The 13,587-nt window shown below is 48.1% G+C and overlaps 1 protein-coding gene across 1 annotated transcript in view; it reads left to right on the top strand.

Moving 5' to 3' along the window:
• Positions 1 to 1,311: 1,311 nt before the first annotated feature.
• The window catches only part of Reep1 (receptor accessory protein 1), a 110,505-nt gene continuing 98,229 nt past the window's right edge, over positions 1,312 to 13,587 (top strand). Inside the window, exon 1 of the mRNA XM_005364757.2 lies at positions 1,312 to 1,747. Within this exon, the coding sequence (XP_005364814.1) occupies positions 1,716 to 1,747 (32 nt within the window). The 5' untranslated portion in view covers positions 1,312 to 1,715. The remainder of the gene's footprint in view (positions 1,748 to 13,587) is intronic.

The following is a 13,587-nucleotide window of genomic DNA, read 5'->3' as shown; positions in this document are numbered from 1 at the left end:
AGAGAGAGAGAGAGAGAGAGAGAGAGAGAGAGACAGAGAGAGAGAGACAGAGAGACAGAGAGACAGAGAGACAGAGAGACAGAGAGTCAGTCATGTAATGTCCAGACTGGTCTTGAACTCCATAAGTAGCCAAGAATGATTTTGAATTCATTTTTCTGTCTCTACCTCCTGAGTTCTAAGGTTACAGTGTGAACTACCATGCCTGGGTTTTGGAGGGAGGGAGCTGAAACTGGTCTTAGAATATTAGCCCAGGCTCCTGTTTCTACCTCCCAAGTACTGGAATTATAGGTACATGCCACCATGTACATTCTACCACATTTGAAAGCACTGGATTTCCAGCGTCTTTCAGCTCAAGTCCAAAGTCACCTTGCCTCTGCAGGAAGCCATCTTGGACAGAGTTCCTTTAGAGAAGGCTGCAAGCTAGGTCTCTACAGAATTTCTCATATTGCGCACTGAATTTTACACAATGAATACCAGCAAAGAGCACGTTAGGGCCCTAAGCTATTGGAGAAGGTAGCAGCAAAGCCAAAGGATAAAGGACTAAGGCTTTCCAGTGATATTGAAGGAAGGGACGCCATAAAATTCAGTTATCAAGATAGATCCTTTATGATGCAGAAATTTTTAAATGCATGAAAGTGTTTATACTGAATACAGTTTCCATTCTGCCTAAGACGCCATGAGGTTCTGCAAATGCATCTGGGCAATAATATAGACAATGTTCAGCTCTCATAGCCCATCTGCTGAGGCTTGAAGATGAACCAAGCCAAGACAGATGTATATATGTATGTACACAGATGTATATATGTATGTACACAGATGTACATATGTATGTACACAGATGTATATATGTATGTACACAGAAAATCCAAGGCGTGGCTCTGCGAGACAGCTCCCCTGGTTAAGGTGCCTGCTGCCATGCCTGATAACCCAAATCTGATTCATAGGACCCACATAGAACTGACTACTGCATGTTGTCCTTTGACGCCCACATATGTGTGGTGGTGCATGCATACACGCACGCTCACACACATGCACGCACGCACACAAGTAAATGAGAGAGACATAAGGTATCTGCAGGAAAAAGAACTAAAGGGACAAGTGGTGAATGGTGATAGGGTTGCAGACAGGGTACAGATTGTGTAGGGACACTAGAACTGTCAGCAGGCAGACACTTGCTGAGATGCTGTAATGGTGACTTAAGGGGAAGTTGAAGATGTCATGTTTCTCCTGAGGCTAGGGCATGATCTAAGTGAAGAATGACAGAATCTCGTCTAGACAGGTGTAGGCAAGATTTCAAAGTCCTGAACCGGACCTCAGTTTCCCTACCTAGTACTGAGGGTGGGGCAGCCCTCCCCGGGGGTTCCGAGGCCCAGCCCACTGGGCCACTGCGAGGCAAGGTTCCACGCACCGCACCGAGGGTGCAGGAGGACCCGCCCTGGCTGCAGCCTTAGGGCTGGGACGAACCGAGCAGGGGCGGGTCGCGCTGGTGCCCTCACCGCTAGCCGCCCAATCGCCGAGGGCCCGCAGAGCCCCTGGGGGCTGGGGCAGCAGGCGGAACGTGCCGCGGCTGCGCCGACGCGCGAGCGCGGAGCCGGGCCGAGCGGACCGCTCAGTCTGGCAGCGGCAGCGGTGCTCGGACAGACAGACGTGCCTGGAGCGCAGCACTGCCCGCAGCTCAGCAGCCCGGGCCGCGCCCGCCCGCCCGCCTGCCCGCCATGGTGTCGTGGATCATCTCCAGGCTGGTGGTGTAAGTGGCCTCTTCTACGTCTCTTCTTCCCTTCCCTCCCGGTTCCCCACGTCCCTTTAGGGCCGCGCGCTCCTGCGAGCCACCAACCCCGGGTCGCTAGAGCTATTAATACCCGGAGGTCGCTAAATTTAGCAGGTACAGTAGCTGCTTGGGGACGCGGGGTGTGTGAGGAGGCGTAGGACGCGCGGTGCTACTGGCCCAAGCGTAGCCGCGGGCGCAGGCGGCGCCTTGCAGGGGGACCGGGGCGTGGGTCCCCGCACACTGGTGGAGTCGCCCGGGTTGGGCGATGCGCGTCTCGCCTTGCCTCTGTTGCTTTGTTCCATTACGGGTGGGGCGGATTTACAGGGGCCAGGAGTGGGTGCCCGCGCGTCTCTCTCCTTTGGGAGAAATGCCCTGGTCTCATCTGCCGCTGCGCTTTGTCAGGTGAAAATGACAGACAGACAAGCAAGAGGTGCTGCCTGGAGGGGTCATTGCGGAGATGAGTAGCCAGAAGGAAGTGGGGCGCTCAATGGAGTGAAGAAGATATTCCTTTTTAGGTTTCTCAAATAGAGGCAAAGGCAGGTGGTAAATAAACTAGTATGCATCTTGGAGTAGAAGTCTTCGTCCCTCTTGTGTGTGCTCCTTTGCAGGGGTTTAAGAGACAGGGAAAGACACCTCTAGGAATGCACAGGAAATTTCCTAGTGACAGGCAGCAGCCCACCACCCCACAACCACCACCAAAGGGCGGTGGCAGTGCCACCTCCCAGACGGTGCAGGAGAGCAGAGTCATCTGGGGTGAGGCCTGTATGAAGTCCTTGGGGAGGTGTGATGGGGACGTTTGTTGTTTTCTCGCCTCCCACCTTTCCTGCCTGGATCAGGACGATTGATTTACCTCCTACTCAGGGGACCTGGGACTGAAATGGGTCAGGGGAGGTCTGGGTGAGGACCACGTGCCCAGCATTTTCTTTGTCTGAGAAGGAGGGGCTATTAACCCTCTTTGACAGCGCGGCACCACCTCCCACGTCTCGGCACACTTCTTTTCTTTGCTTCTTGACTGATATTTCAGGGCAGTCCAGGGTGGTTTTCTTTAAAGCCCTAGCCATTGTCTCCCAGCCACCATTCTGCCCTTTCCTCCTGAAGTCCAGCAAGTGAGCCTACTCGGGTCTCCCCAACAGCTGTCGCTGACTGCTGGAGGTGAGGTTTCCTCTGTACCTTCAGGGGGTATGTGAAATATTTTGATTTCTGTGGCACCACTGGCATCAATAGTACAGAGAAGCCACTGACACGCCTTGCCACGCCTCGTGCCTGACTAAAGCTTGTCTTGCCTTCAGTGGTATTTTCTTTCCTGAAGTCTTGTGATATTTGAATTGCTAGTGGCCTCTGGGGGACCTTTGGGTGGAGCGCTGGCGTTTATTTCCTGGCCTGGTGGGCTTTCTCTATAGGTCCTCAAACAAGCAGCTTGCCACCACTGTGGTTTTCTTAGCATCCCCCACAGAAGAGGCAACGGGGCGGGGGGAATAGAAAAGATGTGCAGCGTTGGGAGGGCTTGCAACAACACCGTGATGTTACCTCCTGAAAATCCACACCCTGAAGAACTGAGACACCTGATGGCTTAAATGACCGTGAAATTTGCCCCTCAGGTCTACTGCTGTCCTCTGCACCCAAGATTGCTGGGATTTGGAGCAACTTGAAAAGGTCAAGGATGCTTCCAATCTTGTCCCTCAACCATGACATAAACTCAGCATGAATTATTAGCACCGATTTTAATCAACAATTCCTGGTTCACATTAACAATACCCTTTATGGAATATTAGCGGGTGTAAACAAACTGAAAACCAGCTACATCGTTGCCTCAGAAGGAAATCTTGTGATAATTTAGGGGACTTATAGTCTTTAAGAATATAACTTGTTCTCATATGTTTATACATATATTTGTATTTATGATGCAAGGAAATAATTGATTCAGCCCAATATTCTACAGAGGTAACGGGTAAGGAGCTGGGGGTGGGACTGGGATATTGTGTTTGGAATCAAGAAAATCCATGGTTCAAATCCAGTTCTGCCTCTTGCCAGCAGATCCCAGTTCATAGCCCTGAGTATACCAGATCTCGGTTCCTAAGCTGATTAGCTGCACAGTGCTGTTGCAGAGGTTTCGTTAACACGTGCCATGTGGGTTCCCAACACCATGGAGAACACTAAATCAATGGTGATTCCCTTCTGTCCTTGGGGTGCTCTGCAAGAGGATGTGAGCACTCTGCAGTTTCCAGCTGGGTTCCCAGAGGGACTTTGCGTTTTGGTGCTCTAGTTCCATATGGACAGCTCCCCCTTACTTTATATATTGGGGTTCCAGGTAAAACAAAATTGGATAATGTGTGGGTTTATTGCTAATAAAAACCACCAATCCAGTCCTCCACCCTCCTCTATAGAACTGCAGAGGGAATGCTCCTTGCCCAAGGTCAAAAGACCAGCTGAAGAAAACGAACTCAGAATGTTGGGTCTGATGGACCCATGGTCAAGGACCCATGATGGTTACACAGAGGCTGTCTCTTTAAGGCTTCCTTAGCACTCTGGTCTGAGCTTGTGTGACGGTTCTGTTCATAAGTTCCATTTCCTTCCTGTGATCAGGCTCTGCAAAGTTTTGTCAGCCACATCAAAGAATATTTAAGGAAGACCTATCACTGTGTTTAAGGATGGAGAGGGAGTGTCTTCCTGTCTTTATGGTCCCAATCATCCAACCAGAGTTACTGGGACAAGCTGATGCTGTCGATGTCCTTTCTGCCACTGGCCATGAGTATTGTGAAGACAGCAACTGTGACCTGTTCCCCTCTGCAGCCCCTGTCCCTCCAAAGGCAGCAGCAGCTCCTCACCCTTCCCCTCTTCCCTCTCGCCCTCCTCTCCTCCTGCTTTAAATTAAGTACCTGGCATCTAAGGCCACTCATGGAACGTTGATTTGTTGAAGGAGCCCAGAGGCTCCAGAGGCCCTGGATACAAGGAAGGGGTGTAACAGAGCCATCTTCTGAGGATGGAAGTATCTGGGCATCAGGCAGGCTTGTGCCCAGTGGGCAAAGCTCAATGAGTGTGCATCCATTTGAGAACCTCCTGACCGCTTGTCTCCCTCCTAATGCCCTGGGCTCAATCAGGAGAAATTAAGAGAGTCAGTGTGGTAGCAAGTAGACCTTGTTAGCGCCTAACTGGTGTCTTGATGGGCATGGGGCTGGTTTAGGATTTGCCTCCTACCTCTTCACTTGTTTCTACACAGGGTTTCCTGTGCCTAGGCTGGACTCAGACTCTTGTGCGTGCTAGACAAGCACTTTACTAACTGAGCCAGTCAGCACTCTTGTTTCTCAAGGCCTAAACGTGAATGAATTTCACACTTAAGACAATGTCCATGAGTAAACTTGTAGAGGGGCGCACAGAGGCTGCTGTGACTCGGGAGAGAGAATGTGCCCCTTTGAAGTATCCCAAGGAGCAAGCACTCATTGTTCCTGACCGAGTTTTGGCCAAGGTTCAGACTTGGCAGAATGGACCCAGAGCCTCCCAGCCACTGTGTGGTGAGAAGACCCAAACCCACCTTACTACAGGAGAAAAGGACAATCTTCATCCAGTGAAAATGTGTGACTATCTAGTGGATATACTGGGAAGAAAGTTATTTCTGCCTTGTACGGCTTCTAGGATCACTTATTATCTCTGCTGTGCTGAAGATGGAACTCAGGGTCAGTGTGTGAGGGGAAGGCAAGGGCTAGGCAAGGGCTAGGCATGGGATCAGCAAAGGGTAGGAACAGGCTAGGCAAGGACCCTACCTCTGGCTACACTTGAAATCCTTTTGTGTATTTTTTTAAATGTCAGTTTCTGGGCTTGGGACACAGCTCATTTGTTAAAGAGTCCCTGCCTAGGCTTTGCTGAGCTCTGCATCTTATAAACATGGTATGGCATCTCAGTAATTCCAGTACTCAGAAGGCAGAGATAGGAGGGTCAGGAGTTCAAGGCTGTCCTTATCATGTTTAAGACCAGCCTAGGACACAGGAAACCTGTCTCTAAACAAAACAAGGGACCAGTAAGATGACTCACTGAGTAAAGGAGCTTGCCCGACAACTCGAATTTGATTTCCAGGACTCACATGGTAGCCAAAGAAGAAAATCAGCACCCCAGAGTTGTCCTCTGATCTCCACACATGAGCCATTACACAAGCATCCGTACATTCACACAAACCAAAATCTAACTTAAAAGGGGGCGTCTAGTGTGAAGGGGGCTGAGCAGGTAAGGGTACTTGTTCGGTCCCTGGGACCCACGTGGTGGAGAGAGCTGACTCATGCAGGTTGTTCTCTTAACCTCAACATGGTACACACATGTATACGATGTGAGCATAACACTTCAAACAAAAACAAACAAAACCATTAGTTTTAGGGAAGCACAAAGTGATGCTGAAGTCTGGCTGGATCCCAGGAGTAGGATTTGGAGCATGACGGCGTTCATTCTGTGTCAGGATGGAAAGGAGAGGGGACTGGGAGGGTGCCTGTGGGCTGGCCTCAAGCTGTTCCCCCACTGTTGCAAAACAAATGCGAAGAGACTGAACCCTCAAACAGAAGCTTGCCTTTTGCTGGGGCTTGCTCTTAAAATCTAGAACACAGAAAGATAACCCAGCTAGTAGAGGGTTATGCTTGTTGAGGATGTATTTCCTGGTGCAGCTGTGTGGGACATGGCAAAAAGACCGGGTGAATGTTCCGTTGAATTGAAAGAGGAAAGACAGTGGCTTGGAAGAGAGCATGTGGGTTCTAGTCTCCACACTGAACTTCCCCGCTGCTAGAGTCCAGAGTGTTTGAGAGATCCGATGGCCAGCATCACCTGAGAGGTCCTAATAACTCCAAGAATCGATACACTTCAAGGCTGTTTCCTTCCCTACCTGGCTCCAGAATGCCACAAGGATTTGTAAATATAAGAACCCTGAGGAAGTGACAGTACCAGCTTAGGTGACACCACAGCGCTTTGTTCACTAATCCTGCCTGTGTGCTAGGAAGGGGCCCTGGGACCTCCTAAAATGTATCAGTGGGATTAGCTGGCAAGGGAGGGTCTGAGTGCTGTGACCGAGTCGGCCCCTCCTTTCTGAAAAGAGCTGTCCTGAGAGAGCGCACTGTTCACTGGCCGAAAGACTATGCAAATCAAGATGGCTCTGTCCTAGTTCCCCTGTGTGACAGCTCCGACTGTCCTAGAACTCTCTGTAGACCAGGCTGGCCTCCAACTCACAGAAATCCACCTGCCTCTGCCTCTGAGTGCTGGGATTAAAGGTGTCCAACACCACTGCCCGACTCTAGTTATTGCTGTAATAAAACGCTGAACAAAAGCAACCCAGTGTATGTGAGGGCCGGGGGTACATTTTATCTTACCATTCCAGGTAACAGTTCATCACGGAGGAAAGTCAGGGCAGGAACTCAAGGCAGAAACGTGGAGGCAGAAATCGAAGCCATGGAGAAGTGCTGCTTACTGACTTGATTTATTTTATTATTTATTATTATTATTTTTTGGCTTGCCCAACTACTTTCCTATACAATCCAGAACCACTAACCCAGGGGTGGCACTGGGCTAGGCTTTTCCATGTCAATCATTAATCAAGAAAAAGTCCCCATAGATTTGATGCATACAATCTGATGGAGGCAGTTCCTCAATGGAGGCTCCTTCTTCTCAGGTGTCTCTAGTTTGTGTCCAGTTGACAGAAACTAACTGGTACAGACCCAAATGCAAGCTGAGTGAGCCTGTGCACGGCACATCCTTGACAGTGAACTGCCAAAGGTACCGTGTATTATGGCCACTTCCTTGCCAGGTTCCCCCACACACACATACACACATTCCCACCCGCGACCCCCAAACTATAATGGCAGAATCACTAGGTGAAGAATATGCTCCTCTTACTACTGGGCTGGAGAATGCGCCCAAAGGGTTGGAAGAGGAATATCTGACAAAGTGTGCTCTGAGCTCAATGATCTCATCTGCCATCACACAGTACATACACTACTGTCCTTTTGGGGTGTTTTAGTTCTCATCCAAGCAGTATCCTAGGAATATAGGGGGAAAGTGTGTGTGTGTGTGTGTGTGTGTGTGTGGCACAATTAGAATGTTAGAAGAAATATTTTCTTATTTTCAGTTTTTTTCAGTGCTAGTGATCAAACCTAGAACCTTCTAATATGTTTTACCGTTGAGCCACACCTCTAACCCCAGAAGAAATCTTGACAGGTATCTTGTTACAGCCCTTCAGGCATGGGCATAGATGCCAAGAGCAGACATTGCCCTGCTATCTCTTATGATCCCTGTGAGGCTGTGCAGAATACTGTCTGGAGGAAAAGCCTGCAGTGGGAAGGAGTCTAGTCCTTTCAATGGTTCCTTCGGGGAAGATGGAATTAGTTGCTCCAGGTTTGATCGCTGGTTCTATCCCATCTTTACTAGATTTGTGAGTGGAAGAGCATTCCTTCCTGAGTTAAGATACCCTCCCAGCATCTGTCTGTCCTTCAGCAGCAGCCACTGCCAGTCCCTCTCTGCACTGCACACCAGGGCCTTATGGCCAGACATGCTGCTGGCTGTCCAGCCTAGAGGCTCTGTATGGCTGCCTCTTCCCTCGAACAGCAATCACGCATAATTTCCACTTTTATCTTTTCATAAATTTTATATTATTTAGTTAGTTTAAGACAGTGTTTCATGTGTCCTAGGCTGGCCTGAAACTGTGTAACAGAGGATGATCTTGAACTTCCAAAGCTCCTGCCTTTACCTGGCAGGTGCTAAGATCTGCGGTGCTAACCCAAGGCTCTGTGCTCTCTTCCAACCGAATGAACATCCCAGTGCCTCCTTTCCTTTTCCTTCTACCGGTCATAGTTCAGTTATATTTTGCCATAGGCATTCTCCTTTGTCCTAATTCTGTTTAGTTAGTTGGAGGTTTGGAGTGTATGGGTGTTTTGTCAGCATGTCTGTGTGTGCACTGTGTGCATGCCCTGCCCTTGGTTCCCCTGGGGTTGGGGTGACAGACAGTTCTGAACTGCTGGATGGGTGCTGGGAATGGAACTCCAGTCTTCTGGAAGAGCAAACCATGATCTTAACCACTGAGCCACCTCTCCAACCCCAGTTAGTCATTTTTAAAGTCAGGGCCTTGCTGTGTAGTCCAGGTTGGCCCTGAAGGCTGAATGCAGCCCAGGGTAGCTTCCAATTTTTAATCTTCCTACCCAAGCTCCATTCCCCTGGGTACCCTTATACGCTTACTTTTTATACTTGTGGAAATGATGGGCAGTTCTTTAGGCTGCAGGCCAAGTTTCCCATTCCAGGCGAGGACCACCCTGCCCTGTCTCCCTCCACTAAGCTTGAAGAAAGGCAAGTGACATGGGTCTAGATACGTGCTTTGGGGGATCATCTTTTGCTTCCTTAAATTAGAAGTATCTCTCCCATTCCCCTTTCTCTTTCTTTTCTTTGTTCTGTTTTGAAATAAAGTCGCCTGAGGAGACAAAGCTTGAGGACACTGAGGAATCACGTCTAGTTCTCATTTCTTCCTCAGTGAACTGATCACATTCCTTGTTGTTGTGATCAAAGATTTGACCAGAAGCTACTGAAGGGAGGGTGGATTTATTTGGCACACAGTTTGAGGAAATGCAGACCATCATGGTGGAGCCGGAGGTGGCTGGTTATATTGTTTCCACAGTCAGGAAGCAAAGTGAACAGGAAATGGGATTGGGCTATGAAATCTCAAGGTCCACCCCCATTGACTCACTTCCTTTCTCAAAGCTCTCCGTCCTAAAGGTTCTACCATCTTCCAAAACAGCACCACCAGTGTGGGAACCGTGTGTTCACACACTTTGGCTTACAGTGGACACTTTAGATTCAGCCATAATATCCATGAAACCTTGGTCCCCTGACTGAATTAAGGTGCCCGCTAAGTTTCCAGGGTAGAACTGTCATTGTAAGCCGGGCGGTGGTGGCGCACGCCTTTAATCCCAGCACTCGGGAGGCAGAGGCAGGCGGATCTCTGTGAGTTCGAGACCAGCCTGGTCTACAGAGCTAGTTCCAGGACAGGCTCCAAAGCCACAGAGAAACCCTGTCTCGAAAATCAAAAATAAATAAATAAATAAATAAATAAATAAATAAATAAATAAATAAGAACTGTCATTGTATCGTCTGATACTCTGCCTTGTGCACTTACTGCTCCTTGAAGACAGTATCTGTTCCGTTGTCCCCTTGTCTGCAGTAGGGGCTGGTGAGCTCCTGTTGTATTGTGGGTGAGCTAGGACCCTCTTTCCTCAAATACTGGCCCCAGCGCATGGACTTCTGGAATAGCTGGGAAGACAGCATTCATTCAGGGCTTCACCTAAGACCTAAGGAATCTGCATTTTACAAAATCCTCACACAGCTCGAGAAGTTTGCTGAGTCAGGAGACAAGCTACATTATAACCCATATGAAAGAAAAAGGAACAGATAATCTTGGGCTGCTGCTTTGGCTGGAGAACTGGGATTTAGGCTCCTCATCTCTTCGGGAGGACTAATCCTAAGAGTCGCACCCTAACTTTCAATGAGTTTCAGATGATGTGATTGGATCCTACTAACCTAGTGCTCAGGGCTTAGAGCAGTGGTTCTCAACCTTCCTAAGGCTCTGACCTTCTAATACAGTTCCTCCTGTCGTGGTGGTGACCCCAACCACAAATTATTTTCATTGCTAGTTTTCATAACTGTAATTTTGCTACTGATATGAATTGTATTGTAATTGAATAGTAATAATTGAATCGTTTTCCCATGGTCTTAGGTGACCCCTGTGGAAAGGTCATTTGACCCCCCCCCAAAGGGGTCATGACCCACAGGTTGAGAACCACTTACCTAGAGCCTTTCAAAGATGGGTTGATTAACTGTGAGCAATAAAAAAATGCTTTGTCACCACTGAGGTTTAAATGGGAAAGACAATGCCTGCCATACAGAATATCAGGCTAGGCAGGTTACATACACCACTCAGAGGAGAATGCATACAGCCTGCCTAGGGAAAGAAGCTGGTTGGACATGACTACTTGGTGCTGGAGTAGATGTCTAAGAACACTCTAGGACCTGTTCTCATGAGCACAGAAGATGTAGACCCACTAGTCCCTGTGTCTCCAAGGCGTCTGAGCATACTCCAGGCCAGGCCCGTGTGCCGCTGGGGTGTCTGCCTAGTGTGCACAGTGCCCTGGGTTTGATCTTCAGAACTCTCAAGCAAAACGAATAAACAGAAACAGTTCAGGAAAATTAGCCAAAACTTTTCCACCTTGATCCCTGTTCCTCTAATGATTCATTTAAAGTGTTCATGGATAAAGCCAGGCCTAGTGGCACACACCTTTAATACCATACGCGGGATGCAGAGGCAGTGGATTTCTGTAAATTCAAGGCCGGCCTGGGCTACATATTGAGTTCCAGGACCTAAATAGTGAGACTTGACCTAAAATGCAGGATTAGATTCCTGTTTCTGGAAATACTGAAGGAAGGAAAAAAACTCTGAAAACTTTTCCTTAAAAAAAGTGAACTAGAAAGTTAAAGGAAATTCTAAGCCAGGCAGGGTCATTCACAACTGTAATCTCAGCATGCAGGAGGCTGAGGCAGGAGGATTCCAACATGTTTGAAGCCAGCTTGAGCTCCATAGTAAATTCTAAGTTAGTCAGAAACCAAACATAACAAATAAAACATGTAAAAATATGAGATAACATATAACAGCACACCTCTTCAAAGGTCTAGCTGAGTTGTTTGTTTAACTAACGAAGGGAAAGACCCCCAGTCAGGCAATCGAGACACCCGAATTTAAGCCCCAGTTTCCATTCAGCGGCTCTGTGACCCCAACAGTTTCCAAAAGACGGAATCATAAGTCATTCTTTTTTATGTCTGAGATGCCCAGCTAGGGCCTAGCACCAAGGAAATGATCAATAATGGACGCTGGATTGATGATGAAGTCAGCTGAGTGATGAATTAATGAATTGGTGTTGAGAAAGGATAGGAGTTTCACTATTTGTTTTAGTTTGGCTCTTTAATGTCCCAAAGGCCTCCGCGATTGACAGTCAGGTTTGTGCCCAGCACCTGAGAAGGCCAGAAGAGCACACCAAGTACCTCAGTGCTGGGGACTGAACCTGGGTCTTTTGCCAGAGCAGCAAGTATTCTTTACCACTAAGTCATTTCTTCGGCCCCACCCACCCCTCATGTCTTGAGGCAGGATTTTTCACTGGCCCAGAATTTACCGAGCAGGCTTGGCTAGCTGGCCTGTGAGCTCCAGTCCTGGACTTACAAGCATGTGCCGCCATGCCTAACTCTTTTCAGACATGGGTCTGGGCATGAAACTCAGGCCCTTTATCAACCAAGCTATGTGGCAAACCCTCACTATGGTTGTGTTTGTTTGTTATTGTTATTGTTTACATTCCCTGAAAACTTAATAGACTGAGTGTCTTTTTGAGCATTTACTGGCCATTTATGTTGCTAGGAATATTTCCTAACATGAGCTCTCTGCTGATGCAAAAATCCCAATCAAGCCAAATCACAACAAGCTGAATTAAAGAATCTCCAGGTTTAATGGGATTTCTGCGCTCTCAGGTGGCCCAGACAGGAGTGGGGCCTCCAAAGATGGAGGCCAGAGACCAGGACTTACATATGTCCTCTTTCCTGTGAAGTACCTGTTCAAATTTGGCCAATTTCCCCCTACTTTCTCTCATATGGAGGAAGAATTCTTTAAATATCCTGTATACTATTTCATTGTCATTTATTTGTCACAAATGTCACCTCTCTATCTGTAGCTTGTTCTCCCATTTTCTTTGTGATGTATTTTGATGTGCAGAATTTCTTGGTTTCCATGCCGTAGATTTCCAAGGTGCCCTTGGAAGCAAGAAGACCTAAGATTCCCTGGAATGGGAATTCTCAAATGCGAGCCCTCCAATGAGGGTGCTGGGAACTGAACCCAGCTCCTTTGCCAGAGAAGCACTTGCTCTTAGCCTCTGAGCCACGTCTCCAGTCCCTTACGTACAGTGTTGTTCATAGCCTATGAAGCTTCCCTCCCTGAACTCATGAGCCTCTTGTATTGTTCCCAGCTGTTCTACAGCATCCCCATTCACGTGCCATTTTTCTAAGCCATTCTGAGCTGGGTTCATGTATAACATGAAGCAGGTGCCTGATTTTTCCCATACAGAAAACCAGCTACCCAGTGCCGTGTATTAGAAGTGTGTCCTTTCTCTGCATTTCTGAGTGTACAGCCTACCGAGAACTGGATTCCCTGGTGTGGGTGTTTCTGGACTCTGCTTCATCCGTGAATGCTTTGTCTGCCTTCACTCCAGCACCACACTTTTAATTACAGAAGCTTATGAAGAGCTTAGCATCTGGCATGGCAGTTTCCTGCCAGTTTGCTCCTTCATGTATGCATGCACACGCGCGATACACACAGGCATTTTGTCTGGAACAGCACAAATGTACAGAACAATGAGAAGCTGATGTTTAGGTTCTCTTTTACCTCATAACTTCATTGTTTTAAAATTGTGTGTCTGAATGTGTGTCTGTGTGTGTGTGTGTCTGTGTGTGTCTGTCTTTGTGTCTGTGTATCTCTCTGTGTGTGTCTGTGTGTGTCTCTGTGTCTGTCTGTATGTCTCTCTCTGTATCTGTGTGTGTGTCTGTGCGTGTCTCTGTGTCTCTGTGTGTATGTCTGTGTGTCTCTCTCTCTGTGTATCTGTGTGTGTGTCTGTGCATGTCTCTGTGTCTGTGTGTATGTCTGTGTGTGTGTCTGTGTCTGTCTGTGTGTCTCTCTCTGTGTCTCTCTCTGTGTGTGTCTGTGCGTGTCTCTGTGTCTGTGTGTGTGTCTCTCTCTGTGTATCTGTGTGTGTGTCTGTGCGTGTGTCTGTGTGTGT

The sequence above is a fragment of the Microtus ochrogaster genome (genome assembly GCF_000317375.1).
Source record: "Microtus ochrogaster isolate Prairie Vole_2 chromosome 14 unlocalized genomic scaffold, MicOch1.0 chr14_random_3, whole genome shotgun sequence".
Taxonomy (NCBI): domain Eukaryota; kingdom Metazoa; phylum Chordata; class Mammalia; order Rodentia; family Cricetidae; genus Microtus; species Microtus ochrogaster.
Note: the sequence above shows the minus strand (reverse complement) of the source record. Positions and strands in the feature narration are given on the sequence as shown.